This window comes from Mustela nivalis (assembly GCF_964662115.1).
Source record: "Mustela nivalis genome assembly, chromosome: 13".
NCBI classification, from domain to species: Eukaryota; Metazoa; Chordata; class Mammalia; order Carnivora; family Mustelidae; genus Mustela; species Mustela nivalis.
Window position 1 is genome coordinate 85,721,598 of NC_139032.1, and position 20,160 is coordinate 85,741,757.

The 20,160-nt window shown below is 60.8% G+C and overlaps 1 protein-coding gene across 1 annotated transcript in view; it reads right to left on the bottom strand.

The window, feature by feature from the left end:
- Nucleotides 1-816: 816 nt before the first annotated feature.
- The window catches only part of NIBAN2 (niban apoptosis regulator 2), a 52,226-nt gene continuing 32,882 nt past the window's right edge, over nt 817-20,160 (bottom strand). Inside the window, exons 3-14 of the mRNA XM_082695634.1 lie at nt 15,930-16,058; nt 14,216-14,321; nt 12,756-12,923; nt 7,664-7,779; nt 7,018-7,122; nt 6,756-6,918; nt 5,247-5,434; nt 4,265-4,420; nt 3,656-3,772; nt 3,408-3,515; nt 3,214-3,325; nt 817-2,814 (exon numbers count right to left, since the gene is read on the bottom strand). Coding sequence (XP_082551760.1) covers nt 2,231-2,814; nt 3,214-3,325; nt 3,408-3,515; nt 3,656-3,772; nt 4,265-4,420; nt 5,247-5,434; nt 6,756-6,918; nt 7,018-7,122; nt 7,664-7,779; nt 12,756-12,923; nt 14,216-14,321; nt 15,930-16,058 — 2,052 coding nt within the window. The 3' untranslated portion in view covers nt 817-2,230. The remainder of the gene's footprint in view (nt 2,815-3,213; nt 3,326-3,407; nt 3,516-3,655; nt 3,773-4,264; nt 4,421-5,246; nt 5,435-6,755; nt 6,919-7,017; nt 7,123-7,663; nt 7,780-12,755; nt 12,924-14,215; nt 14,322-15,929; nt 16,059-20,160) is intronic.

Sequence of the window (20,160 nt, forward strand, 5' to 3'; positions counted from 1 at the left end):
GCAAATCACCGGGGCGGGCTCCTCACTAGGCCCAGGGAGAAAGACTTGAGGCTACCCCCTGACCCCCACTTTTATAGATGGAGCCCGAGGCTGGGTGCAGGGACTTGCCAAGGACCACAGCACGACTGCAGCGGAATGTTCTGGTCTCCAGCCCCAAGGCCCCCGCCATCCTTTACCCTGGCCCTTGTTGACCAGCCCCCAGCCGCTGGCCACCGCGGACAGGCTGGCGCCAGGGAAGCCAACATCCCCCAAGGTGACCGGCGGCCATCCCACCGTAGGCCTGTTTTCAGCCCTGCATGGGACAACACGTCCCCGCCAGCTGTGTGTGTGGTGATGGGTGTGTGTGACCTGTAGCCTCGGCCAGGGATGCACACCTTCTTGGGCCTCAGTTTACACCATCGTGAGATGGCGGAACCAGGGTGCCCTCCTCCCGGAGTCCTCAGAGCATGGCGAGGGCTCAGTGAATGCTGTGTGACCAGGAGTCCCCAAAATCCCCACACTGCAGGTCCGATCTGGCTTGGGCCTGGAGGCCTCTCCCTGCTCCTGCTGCGGGTGCCCCAGGGTGACTTGTCCTTAAAGCTGCTCCACCTCATCCTGGCCTCCTGGGCTCCGGAGAACAGCCTGCACTGACCCAGCTGAGAAGGCCAAGCTGCCATCAGGCCTGTCCCCTGTGCGCCCTGCACCCCATCTCCGGGGCGGTACCCTCGGACCAGGCATGAGAGGGGGTCAAACGATAAGCCCAAAAAGTTGGTGCACGGGTGGTCCTAGACCAGCTCTGGCGCAGGTCTCCCCCTGCCGGCGCCACACACAGGCCAGTGGCTTTAAATCGTTTATTGATTAGTAAAGCTTAAACAGTTTGCATAATATTTTCAGTATGATATCTGGGAAGGATGACTGAAAAAACCCCCAAGAGAAGGCACTAGAGGAGAGCTCAGAGTACGGACTGTGGTGGTAGAAGGTTAGTGAGGCATCGGAGATGAAGCCTGGGGGACCGGGGGGGTCCCTGAGCACCAGCCACCGCCGCACGTCCTGGGGGCCTGAGGCCCCTGCCCCGGGAAGCAGACCAAGGGGTCGGAAGGGACTGGGGAAGCCAGGGGGTCCTGGGCCTTGGGGTTGGGGCTGCCAGGTTGGGGCTGTCTCACTCGACCTTCACCCCCTGGCCCCCAGATAAGCCGCTGAGGGAGGAGAACATCTGAGAAGGTAATCTTTCAGGGTGAGATGACCGGTGACTCGAAGGCAGCAGAGGCCGAGCCACAGCCTGACCCCACATCCTCAGGGGCCACCAGTGGTGCCTTGGGGAGCCGTACTCTGCTCCCCTGGTGGACAGTGCGTACCTTGGGGGTGGCCCTCAGGAGACAGAACCCACACCCCCCAAACCCCACCTCTGAGTGGCCTGTCACCCCCTCTGTCCCAGCCCGGAGTGTGTCTCCACTGGAGGGGCAGGGGGAGGCAAAGCCTGCTCCAGCTTCCAGAGCCCTTCCTGCGGCCACGGCCGCCTGCGCTGGGGCCGCTCCTGGCAACACCTCCCCAGCAGCTCACCTCTCCTCTCCTTTGGAACACTTCCTCTCCACAGACCAGCACATCCTGGGCCTTTCTCATTCCAATCCCGGCCCCTCGCCCCTTCTCCTCCACGAGGCATCCCCCCCCAACCCAGCATCCCCAGCCTGAAGCCCCCTCCGTGCACCTCCCCTCACCCAGGGCCGGGAAAGCGAGGCCAGTGTCACTCCGAAACTGGCCTCTGGAGGCCCAGCCAGGATGGAGAACGACAGTGGTCCGGACCCAGAGCTGGGCCTCAACGCTCCCTAGTCCTGGTTCCAATGAGCCGCCCTCCACTGGCGAGACGGGAGAGAATTCAGTGGGCAAGTAACACAGCGAACAAGAACTCGATACCCGTCTTTCTGAGGAGGAGGGTGAGACCCGTGACAGCCCCAGAAGGCAGGAAAGGAGGACCCGGGCACTCAGCGGCCACCTCAGCCCCCTCAGCTGTGCCCACCTCCCAGCACAAGCAGGAAGCCCGAGATCATCCCACAGAAGAGAAAGCAGGGAGCAAAGTGTGACTGAACCCAGTAAAGTGACTCAGGTGGGCCACCCCTGCCCCACAAAGGCACCAGCCCTCCCCTCCCTCCACCCCGAGGCCTAGATCCGGGGCTCCCCACCTGGAGCCAAGCCTGCCAGTGTCTCAGAGGGGGTGGCCCATGTGCCATGTCCAGCAGGAGCTCAGGGGAGGAGCCTAGAACTCCGTCTGCACCCCTGCGCTGTCCTCGGTGGTGGTGTGGATGGGGGGGCAGCCATCAGGGCTGGATACCTGCTCCCCGGTCTCCTGGTCACTGGGTTTGGGAGGCTCAAGGTCCGCAGCCTTTCCAGGAGGGGGTTGCCGGAGGGGTGAGGCAGGCGGGGACGAGGCCTCAGAGGCTGCCGTGGGTTGGGGGCTCTCCTGAGATAGGGCCCCATTGAGCAGAGGGCCGGCCGGCGGGGGGCTCTCTGCCCGCAGATCCTGGGCCAGCAGGCCCCGGAGCTCGGTGACACTGTCCGGGGACGCAGGTGATAGTGGCTCAGAGCCGGCTTCGAACGGCAGCTCTGCCTCCTCGTCCTGGACCACAGACACCACCTGCTTGGCACGCCGTCGCTTTTCTGAATGAGTGGCTGCTTCTGGGACGCTGGGGCTGCCACTGTCCCCCATGCTGCCACCGTACTCCTCACCCCAGTCGATGGGCGCGCCCTCGGCCAGCAGGTGCAAGTTGGGGTCGCTGTTGTGCATGACCATGCTGTCCCGGTAGAGGTTGTGCTTCCTCTGCACGGCGGCCTCCTTCACGGCTGCGGAGCCAAAAGGGGCGTCAGGACATTTGGCGTGGGGGCCGCGGCCGCCACCAACCCCCACCACAGTGCCCAAGTAGGACCCCCATCGCCGCCTCTGGCCTCACGATTAGCCCAGGCCTCGGTGCTGGGAACGAGCAGCCCAAGCCACCACTCCTGTCCCTCCTGTCCCTCCTCTGGCACTGTCTGTAATGCCAGAGCCCTGAGCTGACACGCAGGACAGCACAGAGAAATGACCCTACCCACCCTGGGCTGCACCGCTACCTAAACCAGCCCCCAGGCTTAAGTCCCATGGTTTGGGCTGGGTCCAGGATGACCTCTCAGCAGCCATCCGGATCACCGCCCCCTCCAGTGGCAGTGAGGCTCCCCACAGCAGCTCCACAGCCGCCCCCGCCCTACCCTGCAGGATGTCCTTCATGACCGTCTGCAGCACCACCTCCTCGTACGTGTTCTCCACCAGGATGAACCTGGCGAAGTCCTCGAAGATCAGCTCCTGGAACCGGGGCAGCTCCTGCAGGGGTGGGGCGGGCGGTTAGGCCAGCTGGGTGGCAGGAGGCGGCTGTGGCGGGGTGGGGGGTGAGGGGCACGCTCACCGACTTGCACGTGGGCGCCAGCTTCTTGAGCAGGAACGGGATGGTGATCTGCAGTAGCGCCTCCCGAAAGAACCGCTTCCGCACTGAGCTGCTGTCATAGTCGTATTTCTGCCAGGAAAGAGGGGGCCAGGGGGATGGACCCTGAGCCTCGGAATCCTGGCGCAGGCCGGGGGGTCTGTGGTGCCTCCCGCAGGGGCAGCAAGCCTGGTGCCAGCCCGGGGCCTGGGCTCGGGGGCCAGGCCGCTTACCTTCAGCACCCGCTCCAGGATCCGCTGGATCGACTTGCACAGCTCCTCCTTGGTGGGCCCCTTCCCCAGCTCCTGGTGCAGGAGGGTCTCAAAGGTGTACACGGCATTGTCCATTTGCTGCAGGGCACACCGCGGGGCACGTGAGGGCCCTGGAGTGACCCCAGCCCCTCCCTGCACGCCTTGGAGGGGCTCCTCAGCCCATGACCCCTGGTCCGCTAGGGAGGTGCGCAGGCGGCCTGTGGGTGAACCTACGTGTTCACCATCTTCAGTGTCTATTGTGCGCTGGCACAGTGCTGGGCACTGGCAGGTCCCTGCCTTGAGGGAACAGAGGTCCTGGGCCTGCAGGGAGGGGCTTGGGGAGCAAGGAGGGCTTCCTGGAGGAAGGGGTCTCTAAAGTGAGACCGGAAAAAGGAGTCCAGACTAACCAGGTGAAAGGAGGGGCAGGTGTTCCAGCAGCTGGGAGCGCCCGAGAGGCCAGAGCAGGACTGAGCACGGCTGCTGGGGGGCCCAGGAGGAGGCAGGGCCAGGGCGTAAGGCCACGAAGGGAAGGGCCTCGGCCCAGGAGACGGGGCCCGGGGCAGGGGGACGTCAGCGGGTGCTGGGGCCCACCTCTCGCATGTGGATCTGGGCCCGCTGCTTGAACACGGCTGTGCTGGACACGTCGAAGCGCTGCTGCAGCCCGTCGAGCCGCAGCGGCTCCATCTTCTCGTAGCAGCTCTGCATCTTGAGGGGGTGGTACGCCAGCTGCGACAGCTTCTCCATGTACTGCAAGGGAGCGGGGACCTGAGCCGGGGCCCCCGGAGTGCGGGCAGACCACAGCCTGCCCGGGGCCCCAGGAGTCCGGGCCCAGCCCCCGCGGGGCAAGTTGCGGGGGAGCCCAGGCCCCGAGGGATGAGGACGCGGAGGCCGGAGCACGGTCCGGCAGCCACGGTGCCCGGCGAGAGGCTCTCCCGCCTTCTGGGGCACTGTGGGACCTCGGCAAGTCGCTCACCCTCTCGGAGCCTCCGACTCCGCAGCCTCAAACTCAGGGGACAGTTTCTCAAGATTTATAAGGTCCTTTCTGGTTCTCAAATTCCGATAGTGTCTGTGGACTCCTCAGTGCGGGGTATGGAAGAGGAGGCCAAAGATTCTGGGATCAGTTCTGTCCCCACCGGACAGCCACAGGGGGTGTCAGGCAGCCATGTACCCCAAAATAGGGTCTGTGGAACCCTGAGAACTGGGTAACGGAGAGGTAATAGAGGTGCTGTCTCCACAGTGGGGTACGTGAAATGGTACCCAAGTAATTCTGCTTCCGGTCAGGCTTGCCTCTCCTTCCCCCCCACCCTCGCCCCTTCCCCCTCCCCTCACTTCCTCCTCCCTCCTCCTCTCCCTCCCTCTTCTAAGTCCTTTGAGACTAAAGTAACCAGCCGGGTCGAGGGGGTCCGTGATCCCCCTTCCCTCTGACCGCTGCCCCCCAGTGCCTCACGCCCCCAGCCGCTTGGTCTCCAGCAGACCCTCTGGTGACGGGTCACACCCCGAGTCCCAGCCTGGCGGGGGCAGAGCAGACCCAGGCCCCGCAGGCCGTGGCGTGGGGTAGGGGGCCTGGCCTCACCTCACCCAGCTTGTCCGCGCCGCCCTCGTTGATGACGTTCAGGTTCATGTCGGTGACCTCCTTGAAGAAGACGTCCCGCACTTCGGTGAAGCCCTGGCTGGTGGGCACCATGAGGGCCTCCAGGATGGACGGGATGTAGGGCTGGACGTGGTTCCGGACGCACACCTCTGCCTTGGGGAGGATGAAGGCTGCGCCCAGCGGGAGCCGCGTGAGCGGTGGCTCCAGGAGCCCAGAGACTCGCGGTCGTATTAGCTTTTTTTTTTTAGTTTTTTTTTTTTTTTAATTTATTTAACAGACAGAGATCACAAGTAGGCGGAGAGGCAGGCGGGGGGGTGGGGAGCAGGCTCCCCGCTGAGCAGAGAGCCCAATGTGGGGCTTGATCCCAGGACCCTGGGACCATGACCTGAGCCAAAGGCAGAGGCTCAACCCACTGAGCCACCCAGGCGCCCCTCGTATTAGCTGTTAAAGAAAACCACTTGTGGGGCGCCTGGCTGGCTCAGTCCTTAAGCGTCTGCCTTTCGCTCAGGTCATGATCTCGGGGTCCTGGGATTGAGCCCCGTGTCAGGGTCCCTGCTTGGCGAGAAGTCTGCTTCTCCCTCTCCCACTCCCCTTGCTTGTGTTCTCTCTGTGTCAAATAAATAAAATCTTAAAAAAAAAAGAAAAGAAAGCAAGCCACTTGTGACACCAGCAAACTGAATGACTCACAGATCCACGTGTCAAAGAGAACGAGGGGTTCTGAGATCGGCCCCCGAAATTTCTCAAAGTCTGAGGGCAAGGAACCACGAAAGGGGTCACCCAAAGGTGTCAGCATTGTTCTGCTTCACTTGAAGTGGAAAGAAGCGCATCTCTAGGGGTGTTGTTGCTTTGTTTAACGAAACAAAACACACCCTGGTAGACTCTGAGAGCCTCTGGGTTTTGCACATGCTGAGACAGCCCCTGCTCTGTGCAGCCACGTACAAGGCCATGGGCCCCTGGGCACGACCAGCTCCAGGGCAGTCGGACCCACCCAGGGTGCTCTGAGGTCTGTCCCACTCCTCTGCCCAGCTAATGTTTGTTGCAACAGACAGACGTGAGCTCTCCGAGGTCTACGCAGCACAGTGAGGACAGAAAAGGCTCAGGCAACTGACATGTCCGGAAACTGCACGCGGTCAGCGTGTGGGGCAGGGGACAGGGGGCCGGGAACAGAAGGGAATGTGTGCGGACCCTGAAAAGCGAGCCCTGATCCGAGTGCATCATCACTAAACGGATGCCTACAAAGCCACGGTCAAGTCCATGACCAACTAAAGCTGAGTGACAAACTGGAACTTCCTTAACAAGACAGACAGACATCTTCAAGGTCTGGATTTGCAAAAATAGCCACAAAACAACACCCAGAAGTTGGAAGAACAAAACCTCGGATTGGTTTTCATTTTTTAAAATGACCAAACGAATCAAGTCACTTGTACATGGGTCCACGGCACAGACGGGAGGGCCGCCTGGGCCCCCGAGCACAGTAGGTAGCCTGCCTACCTCTGATCTTGCTGGCCAGGTGCTCCTTGGAGGTGATGATCTGGTCCATGTCCGTGCGGATGGTGGCCTCCATGGCCGGCCGGGCCAGCTGCAGCTTGGCCAGCACCGCCTCGAAACGTGCCTTGGCCTGCTCGTATACCATGCGGTACACAGCGTCGGAGATCTGTGGGCGGAGCCACTGTGTCAGAGCCAGAGCCAGGGTGCTGGGCGGGCACAGCGTCCCCCCCCCCCCCCCCCCGTCTCCGAGCCCACACGCACCCACCTGGATCCACTGGCGCTGTCGCTCCTGTGGTTTCCCCTTCAACCGCGGGGCGAGCTCTGCCTTCAGCTCAGGGCCCAGCTCCTCCATCACCAGGTTGCTCAGGATCTAGGACCAGGAGGCACAGGCCAGGCCAGAGCTTAGAGCATGTCCAGCTGGCAGGTTCCTCTCCAAGTTCTCCTCAAGCCCCACCTCCCCTGGGCCTGGCCTTGGCTCCATGTCTCCACTGCCCTCTCTCCTGAGCATCATTTACCCCAGATCCCAGTTCATCTGCTCGAGGGACCTGCAGGATTCTGCAGGATCCCACCCCAGGGCCTTTGCACCTGCTGCCTCCCTGTCTGGAACATGACCCATCCCCCCCCCCACTTGCACATAGTAGTACGTATGTTTATTTGTCAAATGTCTGTTTCTCCTGCTAGAGAGAGAATAAGGGCGCAGGCCATGTCCCTCTTATTCACAGAAGCACCCCAGCCCCTGGGTCAGGAGAGATAACAGTAAATGACTGAATAAAGAATCTCCACTTGTCCAAAATGATCTTATTGTCTCCTTACAAACCGGGAGAGCACCAGAGTCCAAAGTCTCTGTGCCTGGCACCACGCTCCAGCCCGGGTGACCCCCACGGTCCCCTCAGCAGCCCCCTCGGTCTCACCTGCACCTCATTCCCACACAGCATCTCCCAGGTGCCGTACAGCTCCTTCGACTGGCGGTACATGCGGATGGCATCCGTGAATGCGGGGCCCTCTACCTTCGAGTTCTCCGGGATCCCTGCTCCAGACAGGGAGGGAGAGGGGAGGTCGGTGGGATGGCCCAGTGGCCTTCACCGAGACCGACTGGCCGACGGCCTGAACGCCCGCTCCCTCCCCCAAGTGTGCAGACACAGGTACATCCCTCCTGCAGCCCCACTGCCTTCACAGCGATGGTGGCGGTCATGTCTGCAGTGACAGTGACAGCGATAACAGCCCTCCACCAACAGCAGCACAGCACTCTCCTTCGTATGCAACTTCCCTTCTCAAATCTTCCCAACTACCCCAAACTGTCCTCAACCTTACTTGACAGATCAACGCAGGCTGCAAGGTCAGGCTGCTGGCTGGAGGTCCCGGGGCAGTGAGTGGCAGAGCTGGGTCCCAAGGTCACCCCACCCCTGCTGGGAGATGTGGCCAGCATAGCAGAGAGCGAGCCAGAGGAACCCCGAGGTCCTCATTCCAGTCCCGCTCCCTCCCCTTACTGTCCACATGGGGGCCTGCAAACTTTCCCTGCAAAGGGCCAGCCAGTAAATATTTTCAGCTTTGCAGACCAGATGATCTCTGTTGCAACCACTCCGCTCTGCCACGGCGGCATCAAAGCAGCCACAGACAATCTGGAAACCAACGAGCCGGTAAAACTTGATTTGCAAAAGTAGGCAATGGGCCAAATTCTGGGCCGTGCACTGCGTAGCTTGCCAAGTCTTCCTCCAGATCCCTGAACCCTAAGGGCCTCAGTTTTCTCTTCCTAGCAGTGGGAACAACGACCCGGCCTGGTCTCCCACATCCACCGTGAGGCTCCAGCCATGGGGACGCGCTGGGAACTGGTCACGCGGGGGCCCCAGAGTGGAACCCACCTCCACACCGTGTCACCCTTTACTACGCCTAGCAGGGACGGGGTGCTGTCGCTGTCCGTGGGCGGGCTGGGTCACTCTCATTCACCACGGCATCCCGGTCCCACTACAACACACCAGTCCCAGACTCGTGCTACTGGTAGGACTGGCAGCAGCCCGTAGGAGCTCGCCCTCCTTCTGCGTGCCAGCGAGGTGGGTCAGGGAACGAGGCACGGGCCCCCCAAAACAGCTGCTGGGGAAGGCAAGCAGGAGGAAGTTGCAAAATCGGACTAGGGGAAGAATATGGTTAACACGCAGAGCCAGGCAGCGGGGCGGCCACGCTGGCCCTCTGCCCCCAACCGCTGTGTCCCTGGAGCCCAGGAAGGGGAAAGGGCAGTCTGGGCCTCCAAAACCCGGGCTCCCCACGGCTCTGACTACAGGCTGAGTCACCCCCGCAGAGAAAAAGCCCCTCTGGGCGTGGGGACAACCCCCTCACCTCCAGCTGAGCGCAGGAGTCACAGGCGTCAGTGCCGGAAGGGGGCTCAGCGGTGGGAAACGGGGCTCCCTGGATGGGGTGGGGGTGGAGGGGTCTCCCCCCTACCTTTCAGGGACTGAGATCAGGCAGAGTGACTGGAGCAGGGCAGGGGTGCTCCAGCGGGGCTGCCCATCGGGCCAGGGAGGAAGGAGGAGCACGGCCTCCCAGAGGCCAGGTTTTGCCTAGAAAATGTGGGCTGTGCTGTACGTGTGCCCTCACTCACCCCAGGGCATTTGCGGTCTACAGACAACAAGCAGAGGCGTTGGGGGGGGGGGTAGGGAGTTGGGCTGGGGGGCGGGAGCACTAGGAAGGAGGCTACAACATCCCAGGCCTGGGCTCTCAGACCCTCAGGACATCTCTACTCCACAGCTGGGCTGCTGAGTCTCATAGGAGAGAAGGTCCCCTTCCTGAGCTCTTCCCCTGGTTGTCAGGGGCTGCATGGTGTCCCCGCAGATTCCTAGGTTAGAGACCTAAGCCCTAGTATTTCAGAAGGTGACTATATTTGGACGTTGGGCCTTTAACGAAGTAATTTAGGTAAAATGAGGTCATTAGGATGGGTCCCCATCCAAGAGGACTATGTCCTTGAAAGAAGGGAATCTGGATGCAAAATGGGCACAAGGAGAGGGTGCTGTGTGATTAGACAGCCACCTGCAAGTCAAGGAGACAGGCCTCAAAAGGAAACTAACCTACTGACACCTTGATCTTGGACTTCTATCCTCCACAGTGTGTAAGCCATCCGGGCTCTGGCGGCCCAAGCAGACCCAGACGCCAGGCCCAGCCTGAGACCTCACACACATTCCCTCATCTCAGCCTCAAACAGCCCTGTTTGACGGCTGTTCTCAGTCCCACTTCTCCCGACGGAGGAGACTGGCTCAGAGATGCCGCGTTACTGGTTGGAGGACACACAGCTGGGGAATGGCAGCTGGAGGGCTCCAACACAGGACTGGCGGACTCCAGCCAAACCCGGCGACTTCCTGCCCGCGGGGTCATCAGGGTCAGACTGAGAAAGGAAACTGCATTCCTCAGTCCCAAGCAGCAGATTAAGGGGGATGGCAGTCAGACAGGAAGAGGCCTCGACCTCTGCAGCCCCGGCCCACCCGGCCCACCCTGCGGGCTCAGCTCCGTGCCCCAGCTGCCTCCTGCCACCCCCAGCTGCTCCAGGAATGCAGGATGTAAGGGGGGCCTTGGGACGAGCTGGCGTACCCCCAGCTCGGCCTCCTCCCCCCACACCCCCTCCCACTTCCTGGCAGCCCCCGGAGTGAGCAATTCCAGGCCCAGCCTCTAAGCTAGAGGAAACAGAGAACTTTCCCACAGTCCTCGGGTAGAAGGAAACTCCTCTAAACCCAGCCACAGGCCGCCCCTTCTTTCCCCGCCCCTCCTGGCCACAGCACCCGCACCCACCCCCGCACCCACCCACGGGGCTCCCCTCAGCCTCCCAGGTGAGTTCCCAGCTGTGCCAGGCACGGAGCCAAGAGCTCTCCCCAAACCAGCTCATTCAGTCCGCCCGGCAATCCCACCGACCTCAAGCTTGTCATCCTTGCATTGTGCGCAAGGGGAACCCACCCCTGACCTGGGGTAGACCCGCCAGCTCCAGCTCAGCCAGGAGCCCGGGAAACCTGGGACGGGGCTGGGGCGGGGAGGGAGGAAGAAGGGAGGAGCGGGGCGGGTGCCCAGACCAGGCAGCCAGAACCCAGATGGCCTCCACCCAGCCCTGGCCCCAAAGCCCCAGGGGATCTGGGAACAGGAGGCCTTTTGTGGGTGGCAGGGCCTGGTCCAGGTGACAGGGGCGGCTCAGCTGAAGACCCGGTTCCTCCCACATGATTCCAGTCAGAAGGCGGCTCTGCAGAACAGGGAGGATGGGTGGGCGGGCGGGCGGGCGAGCCAAGCGTCCCCGCGGCGGGCGGGCCTCCAGTCGTGGGTGCCCATGCGGTCCCCCCCCCAGCACGGGAGACATGCTGGGCAGGGAGGGTGGGGGTGGTGGCCTCCTTCTCCTGCCTGCCCCAGGCCGGGTCACCAGGAAGGAGGGTCAGGTTTCAGCCCAGGCTGTTCCTTCCCCGAGGACACTAAGACCCTCCGTGCTCCACTGTCCCCATTTTTGATCAAACTCTTTACGGCCCTGCAGGGCCCTCCGGACCAGACCCCAGAGCCCCCCAGAGTGTTGGGTCACCCTCAGCAGGGCTTCATGCAACTCCTCTAAACTGTCCCCGCCTCTGAGCTGCCCTCCAGACTCAAGGCTAGAAAGCTCCTCCCCCGACTCGAGGACCATTCATCCTTCCGGTCTCAGGGGAACCCTCAGCTCCTCAGCTGGCCCCACTGTCTGCACACACAGGGTCAGCACCCACCCCCCAACACACACCCTATAGGCTCCCGGGGCGGTGCCCACCCAGCACTGGGCACAGCTGCTCCTCCTGCTTAACGTCTGCCACCCCCACAGGGCTGCCGGCCACACAGGGGCAGGACCCCGGTCTGGCTCCCTGGGTGCAGCCTCCGCCTGACACTGAAGATGTCCACTGAATGAATGAGCAAGCAGAAAGAGACCCCATAACTTTACAGAAGAGAACGCTAAGAAAGGCCATGAACTCCCAGGCTACCCTATAGGTCAGGGTGAGACAACGAAGGATACAATCAAAAAAGTCTTAGGGAGCCTGGCTGGCTCAGTCAGTGTGGCATGCAACTCTTGATCTTGGCATTGTGGGTTTGAGACCCACACTGGGGGGTAGATATTGCTTAAAATATTTTTTTAAAAAATTAAACAGGGTGCTGGGTGGCTCAGTTGGTTAAGCATCTGCCTTTGGCGCAGGTCAAGATCCTGGGGTCCTGGCATCGAGCCCCACATCAGGCTCCCTGATCTTCGGGAAACCTGATTCTCCCTCTCCCACTCCCCCTGCTTGTGTTCCCCCTCTTGCTGTCTGTCAAATAAACAAATAAAATCTTTTTTTTAAAAAAGAAACTAAACAAGTGAATAAATAAAAGTCATTACACCCAGCATCGAGTGGACTCTCACCATGAATCCGTTCAAACACACTAAGACCCGGGAGGGATTCTTATCCCATCTCATACAGGCTCAGAGAGGTAAGCTGGTCTCCTCCTAAAGGCATGTTGCTAGGAAGGGGCAGCATCGGGACTGTGATTCTGGGCCCCAGGGCCCAAGGGCTCAACAACCAGACCCCCTCTAAGAACAATTTCTCAAATTATCTCCGAGCCGCACAGAACTGTTTTCTTCAAGGAAGAGAGCACCTGGGTGGCTCAGTGGGTTAAGCCTGTGCCTTCGGCTCAGGTCATGATCTCGGGGTCCTGAGATCGTGTCCCACATCGGGCTCTCTGCTCAGCGGTGAGCCTGCTTCACCCTCTCTCTGCCTGCCTCTCTGCCTACTTGTGATCTCTCTCTCTCTCTCTCTGTCAAATAAATAAGTAAAATCTTTAAAAAAAAAAAAAAAGGCAACATCACAGAGGCTTCCTAATGACCCCAGCGGGAAACGGAGAACAGCTCCTAGAGCAGGGTTGCCACACCGTACTCAGCCACTAGGTGTCGCCACTCAGCGCATACCCCAGGCCACTGCCGCCGCCGCCAACGCCGCTACCATCACCACTACCACAGCCACAACCACCACCACCGAGGGGGGGGGGGCTCACCATTGTTGCAGTGCCGGATGCAGTCCTGCAGGACCGCCTGCCACTTGTCCTGCTCAGCTTCCGTCATCATGCAGAAGTAGTAGTGCCGGGCAGAAGGGTGCCAGAGGATGAGCGGGAACTGCGTGGGGCACTTGAGGATGGGGGCTGTGCCCGATTTTGACGAGGTCCCTGCCGAGACAACACCGGCTGAGCCGCTGCCCCTGCAGTTTCTGGGGTGGTGCTTGGGGTGGGTAGGGGGGGACGACAGGCGACAGGGCAACGGATCCCCAGGCCCAGCTCCCAGAAGCTGGCTGAAGGCCGGAGAGGGCTGGCCTGTTCTGGGCTGAGCAGCAAGTCAGTAGGGAAACAGCATGCTTCTCCGCCACTGCAGCCCAGCTAAAGAGACCTCAGAGTCCCCAGGCATGTTCAGACCCGTTTCTCGGAGCTGGCATTGCACCTGGGGAAAGGCTCGCCGGCTCCTGCCTACAGAACAGGCAGCACGGGTCAGAGAGGCCTCAGGCTCAGAGGCGGAGCACTACCTTCTTGGGTTTCCCTTCAAATTTCAGCTGTGGAGGCCAAAGAGTAGCTTAAATGTCCCAGGGGGAGGGAGGGTTGGGGGGCAGGGGACAGAAAATAAATAAAAGGAGATTTTTCTCTATTTCTTCCCCATGGATATTTGAGATCCAGAGAGATAAGCGGTCCCGGGACTAGGACCTCGCCCCTGTTGATAACACAATGACAGCTCTTCTTCTAGGCCTGGCTCTGCATCCCTGTGTGGGGCCTGGGGGCACACAACACCTCGCAGGGTCTACACAACACCCCAAGGTCAGTCCTCCCACTGCCAAGTTGCCCAAGAAGACATAACAAAAACAAAGCCAGCCTTGGGGCTGGAATTCAGGAATGCTGGGCTTTCGCAGAGCCCTCACCGGCACAGGGCCCTCGACCCCTAAGCCCTGTCGGGAGGGTGGGACACAGGCTGCCCCCCAGATCGGAGGCTCCCCCACCCCCGGGTTTCCCTGAGGTCACCTGGGAGGCAGATGTGCTCCTGTAAGGCTTCTGGGAGGCCCCGACCGGGTGGAATGGAAACGGAATACCTAGGACTCCTCAGCAATGCAGTACTGACTCCACAGTGTAGAGAGTCACCAGGGTCATCTGCTCCAGGGATCTCACAAGGCCTCAGGGAGGTGGGAAGGGCGGAGAGCAGGACCCCCACGACATAGCTGTGACTGTAAGGCTCAGGAAGCCCGCACAGGCACGCAGCAGGGAGCCAACACCGGCCCAGGCCCAGTTCACTGGGTGGCCTCAGGCAAACCCCCTCTCAGCCTCCCCTCTGAGGGCACGTGCCATCCCTCAAGGCCTGGCCACTCTCTCTGCAAACGTGGAGCCTGGAGCTCTGTGATCAGGGCCGCCCTCTCCCCCGGCCACCTCCTGGGCTCAAGCAGGGCATCTCAGCCTGAGACGGGGTGCGGGGGCTCCTTTACCTGGTAAGGAGTTGCCAACAAGCTCCAGGTACTGGTCCACGGAGGTGAGGATTTTGTAGCCGGCACTGTTGATGATAGCTCGGGGTGGGACCTGCCGCTCGTAGGCCTGAGGAAGGGACAAGAGAGATGGCCGCTGGGAGTTACAGAGTGGCCAAACCTAAGCCCCATGTTCCACTCGGGCTCCAGGGCCCTCTCAGTGTAACCTGCCTGATGCAGGGGGGAAGGGGGGAAGGGAGAGGGGAGGGGGAGAGAAGAAAGAGGAGAAGCCTACCCACCCGGTGATTTGAGACCACCTGGTGTAATGACCTGCGTCCCAGCTCCACTGAATACTGACTGAGTGACATGGACACTAGACTCCTTTGCCTCCTATGCTTTTGTCTCCTCATCTACTAAACCAGGGCGATGACAGCTCCCACCCCACGGGCCGAGTGAGGACAGCGTGAAATGATCGGTGTAACATGACTGGCTCCCCGCCTCGCAGCCAGCCGCGGTGAGCATTCCCAGCACTCCCGCCCCTGTTAGCAGCAGCCCCCACCAGCAGAGTGTGAGTGTTTACTACACTCCAGGCACCGTGCTAAGGGCTTGGCACTGCTTCCTTCCACAAAATCCTCACCATCCAGTGGTGGGGTAACATCGTCAGCCACAAGCTCATAACAGCCCCTGCTCAACCAACTAAGGACGTGACCTGGTCTGTGCGCCCCCTGGCTCCAGAGTCTTTGACTATTACCCTGCATTGTCCAGCAGATTCCTAGGTTCTGAGCCCCCCACAAATCTGCTTTGGATGAGAATTAGGTCTGGACATTGCTTTCTTACACCCAAGAGGGTCTTTGTCATAGTGGCTTGTACAGCAGGGCTGCCATGCTGCCTCTGGCCACTAGGTGTCACTACCCAACACATTTTTTCAGAACGGCTCAGGCCCTTCAAGGCACTGATTTGCAAAGTGTGGTCCTAGGTCCCGAGCACCACCAGCATCACCTGAGAATTTGTTAGAAGTACAAACTAGCAGCCCTGCTCAGACCTCCATCAAACTGGGTAGGCCCTGCTTGTGCCATACACCCTCCAGGTGGCACCAGCTTGAGGACCCCTGCCAGGGGCCATCAGTCTGCTCCCAACCCTGTTTCTGTTTCTTTAACCCTGATTTTCCTTGAACAGAGGACACTCGGGCCTGTCCTTGGCTACTCTGGAAAAATGTCTGGGAGAAGAAATTGGGTCTGTGGCTCAGCCAGAGGAGATTCCCCAAAGGCCCAGGGCAAAGATAAGGAATAATGGGCAGGATACTTCCCCATCAGGCAGCAGAGGGCCATAGGGAGCGGGAGGGGGCGGAGGAATCAGGAAGGAAAAAGATGGGATCACCACCCTGGGGTAAGAGGGGGAAGGGAACAGCCAGACTCCTGTGTCAGCAGTCGACTGTGACCATGGAAGAGCAAGAATGGGAGTGGCTGGAGAGCTTCAGGAAGCCTAGCCAGGAAGGAGGCTGGGAGGGGTGGGGGGTGGAGGGGAGAAGCTCTGGCCCTGGCACTGGAGGGACTGGACAAGAATCTGAGGTGGGTAGGGACTAGTGGCAAGTTGCTTCCAGGGGGAGGCAAAGTGAAAGGGGAGCCCCAGCGCCGGGCTGTCTAGAAGAAGCCAGCAGAACAAGCAGGCTGGGCATGTGGGCTGTGGAGAAGGAGCAGAGCAGGGGTGCGGTTGGCGGGGGTGGGGGGTGGGGGCTCACCACTTTGTTCTCATAGAGCACCAGCCCATAGTTGTGAGGCACGAGACTGAAGCGGTTCCTCCACTTCTTGTTGTCCTCCTGGTACTGGAAGAGGTTCCCCGAGAAGATGATGCGCTCATCCAACGGCACCTACGGGTGGGGTGGGGTGCGGAGTGAGGCCCAGCCCAGTTGGCCAGTGGGGCTCCCCCAAGAAGGGGGGGGCACTGCTGAGCACATCCCTCATCCTGATCTCCCCAAGTCCTCCTCTGAGGCAGGGCTGCATCTTAGCCACGTGGCCGACGAGCAGAGTGAGGCTCAGGGAAAAGGGGCTTCCCCAAGGTCCAGCCAGAGCCACAGTGATGCCAGGACTCAAACCCGGGCCAGGCACCAGCATTCGGGGCCCAGCCAGGACCAAGGTCTCTCACTCTATCCTGGCCCTAGAACCTTGAGGCGGGTCTCTGGAGCCCACGGCAGGCTGCTTCCTCATTCACCCACCACAGCAGGGCAGCGGCACTAGCCCGATGGGAAAGGCCCACAGGCCAGTACAGTGAAGGCTCCGGTGCCTGCTAAAGTCTCCTTCCTGCTCTCAGCCTCAGTTTCCCCTCACAGTACCAAAAACTTGACCAAGGTGGCTGTGGAAAGCCTCCCTGGCTCTGACAGCTAATAAGATGAGCTCCGTGAATTCGGGTGGGGTTGGAGGGGACCGGAGTTTGGAGGGTTCAATGTTGGACCAGCATCCTGGCAGACCCGATGACCAATGTGGGCGGCAGAAACGCCCAGACCTTCCTTGCGAAGCCCTAGCTTGGACTCCCCCTCTGACTCCGTGTGATTTCGGGCCTGTCACATCAGCTGTCTGAGCCCCGGTGTCCTCATCTGTGACATGAGGACGGGGACAGCAGGGACTTCAGCCCAGGGTCTCGCGGAGTCCGTGAGAGGCCGTGTGCAGGATTGCACACATCTGACAGGCGGTCTGCTCAGCTCACGACAGACCCAGCCCTCGTGACCGCGCTGGGACTCCCGAGACTGTGTCAGTCTGCGGACTCCACAAGCTGCCTTACTTGGGGAGGAGGAGGGGTGGCCGTGCCTGAGAGCTGAGAACGTGTTTCCTGAGAAAACCCTCGCTGGGAAGTTTCAGGAAAGGGAGATACAGAGGCCACAGGGGGCAGGCTGACTCCTGGATGGACGGAGTTTCAATAGGTTCTAGCAGTTCTCCAATAAATATGGAGCCTCTTGCAAAAATAAACATGCATCCTATTAATAACGGCAGAAATTATTAATATGAACAGTGCCTGACCCTCCTCAGCTTCCCCGCTCTGCTTCTGCCCCTGTAGCTGGAGTCAGGTGGGAGCCTTAGAGCCTCCCACCCCCAAGGCGTGTGTCTTCACAGGGCCCCCCCCCCCCAGCAACCTCCCCACTACTCTTCAAGGGGAAATGCCAAAACACTCTTAGAAAAACGAGGGCCCATTGTACTCAAACAATAGTACCCCGCGACTGCTTCCTACCCGGGGATAAAAATATTTACAGGAAAAGAAAATGGTCCCCCCACCACCCCTCCCCACACGCCACCCCACCGCATACAAGTGGGCTCTGCCCAGCCACCAAGCTGTCCTCAGCGGGCTATATTTAGACAGGGGCCTCCTCTCAAACCCAGCTCTCAAATCCCAATCTTTTCTGGAAAGAAAGAGCAGACAGCTCTCCTGACACCCTGGTGAGACCCCTCGCTCCCCCCCACAGGGGCCCCCCACCACCCCCTTTGGTCCTCCTCCCAGCTCAGGGCAGGATCCCCGCCTCAGGGGCAGCCCAGCCCCCCCACCCCACCACAGTCCACCCCCAGATCCAGCGGCAGCCCGTAATGGGCGGTTGCTTGCGGGTTCGGGTTTTATTTTTAAGACTTTCAAATGGCGGAGTCCTGTTTCCATTGGAAGGCCTGCAGGAAATGAAACGGAACCTGCCAGTCCAGGCAAAATATTTTGGACGCTGCCAAGTTCTCCAGCGCCGCGCTGGGGATCTTCGGTGGGGGCGGGGGGGGGGGGGGCGAATGGCGACCCCGATTCCCACGGCCCGGATTCCAGCCCCAGCCCCACCGCCCACGCCCCGGGAGTCTGGACAAGCGGCTCCGCCTCTCTGAGCCTCCGCGTTCACATCGCGGGTGTGGACAGAAGTAGAACCCCTCAGGGCGGTGCCCCGCCTGCTAGATGAGCGGTACCCACACAGCCCAGCTGCTATTTTTAACAGGATTTCTGGGTTTTTACTATTACTATTACTATTGCTACTCTATTATCATTTCTAATACAAATAATTGACATTATGATGACAATTAACATTCGTATTTCTATTATGATATTATCCTGATTTATCACAATGGCCAGTTTCCTAAGGGACAAAACGGGACCAAAAATCCCTGCTTTTGGGGGGTTGGGGGTGATTTCCTTTTACTCCTCTTACTGACACGTCACTGTGGCTTTCCTACAATGGGCACTAAAGCGTTCCTACAGACGTCCCTCCCATGGTGACTCCCCAGCCTCACGCCATCAGACATCACCACTCACTCGGGTCACTGGGGCCCTGGCTGTCTGGGACACCACACAAGAGGGCATGTGCCAGACAGCCAGTGCGGGCCACACCTCTGAGCACCACTTCAGCTCTCTGTTGCCACAGGATGGGGAGGGGGCCACGACACCAAGGGACCAGACATAAAGGGTCCGGTGATGCTCCGAGGCTCAGGCGCGCAGCCCCGGCCTGCCCTCCACCACCCGCCCCCGCAGGAATCGAACCTGGCTCGCATCCTGCCTCCACCCCGCTGGGCGACCCACTGAAAGGCCCAGCTCTACCCGCCGCTCTCACAGCCTGATGGTCTCTCTTCCTGGCAGGTGCTCAGCGGAGACGACCACCTCCCAAGAGGCTCTGGCGGGACCGCCACCCCGCCCCAGGCTGAGCTCACTCTGTCCTCTCCTTTGTGGCACCAGTTTACTGTCTCTGAGTGTCTGTGGGACCAGCGCGGCCTCTGCGCCTGCCTGGTTCCATGTGTGTGGTCCTGACTATGGGCCCACCTGTCTCTCCTCGGGTGATGCCTCCAGCTGTCCCTCCCACTGCGAAGACACCAAAGGGTAACATGTGCCAAGAGCCAGCTCCAGCCCCTTTGGTCTCAGGATAACAGGACACATTTTCCACCACTTGGGTTTGGGGGAGGGTGAGGACAAGAAGGAAAGAGCCCCAACCCTCCCAAGTCTGGGGCCCTCGGAGGCTCTTCTGCAGTAACACCTCTGCAACCCCCAGACTGGTCCGCATAATCTGAACCCGACCCGGAGGCCCCAGGACATCCCCACCCCGTCCCTAGGCTGCTCTCCCACCTCTGGCCCATGAAGGCGGTTCTGGGTGTCCATTCACATGCAGAGAAACTGAGGCTCGGGAAGGCGAGGTGGCAGGCTGGAGGTTACCCAGCAAGTCGGGACTTGCGTCTTACTAACCCCCTGCTCCCCTCATTCTCTCGGGAGTCGTCTCCACAGCGCCCCGCAGGAGGTGCCCACCTGTCAGGTCAGGAGAACGAGCCCTGAGGGTTGACTCAATTGCCCAAGCCAGCAGCTACCAAGAAGCTCTGGGCCCGGACGCCTGAGCTTTCCACCCCCAGACCACGGCGTTCCAGCCTCCTTCCTTCCCCTACAGTCCTTCCCCTGCCCCGGAAGCCCGAAAACAGGCTGACCCGGGCCGCTGGGAGGAAGCCCACAGGACTGGGTGGGGAGGTGCGACGAGGTGGCCCAGGGCAGCTTTGGAGCCCACCAAGCACGGAATTCGGCCACAAAGGACCAGAGCGGCCGCACTGGGCTGGCCTGGCTGACCTGGTTTGGAGCCTGGTAAGGGACGGGCTCAGCCGGTCCAATCCCCCAGAGGGAAGCTGGTGGGCGGATTCTCTGTCCCGGGGCCACCAGCAAGTAGCCTCCAGGCTGCTGCTGGGCCACTCCAGGGCAGGCTACCTGCAGAAGAGGTGGGACGGGCACCCTTCCTCCGTGTCCCCCTCCCCTCTGCCACCCCTGGCTGTACGGGCGGGGGTTAGGGGGGACAGAAGGTGAAGGTCACTGAACAGGTGTGCCCTGGATCGTCCCTGGGCAGACTCAGAGCCCCCCGTACCACCCCAGAGGAGCAAGGGTTTGGGGGAGCACCGACCCCAGGTCCCATGGCCCAGAGGCTCACCCCACAGGCTCAGGCCAGGGGCCGCTGGCTTCCAGCCCGGCACTCGTGACCGGCGCGTTCCAAC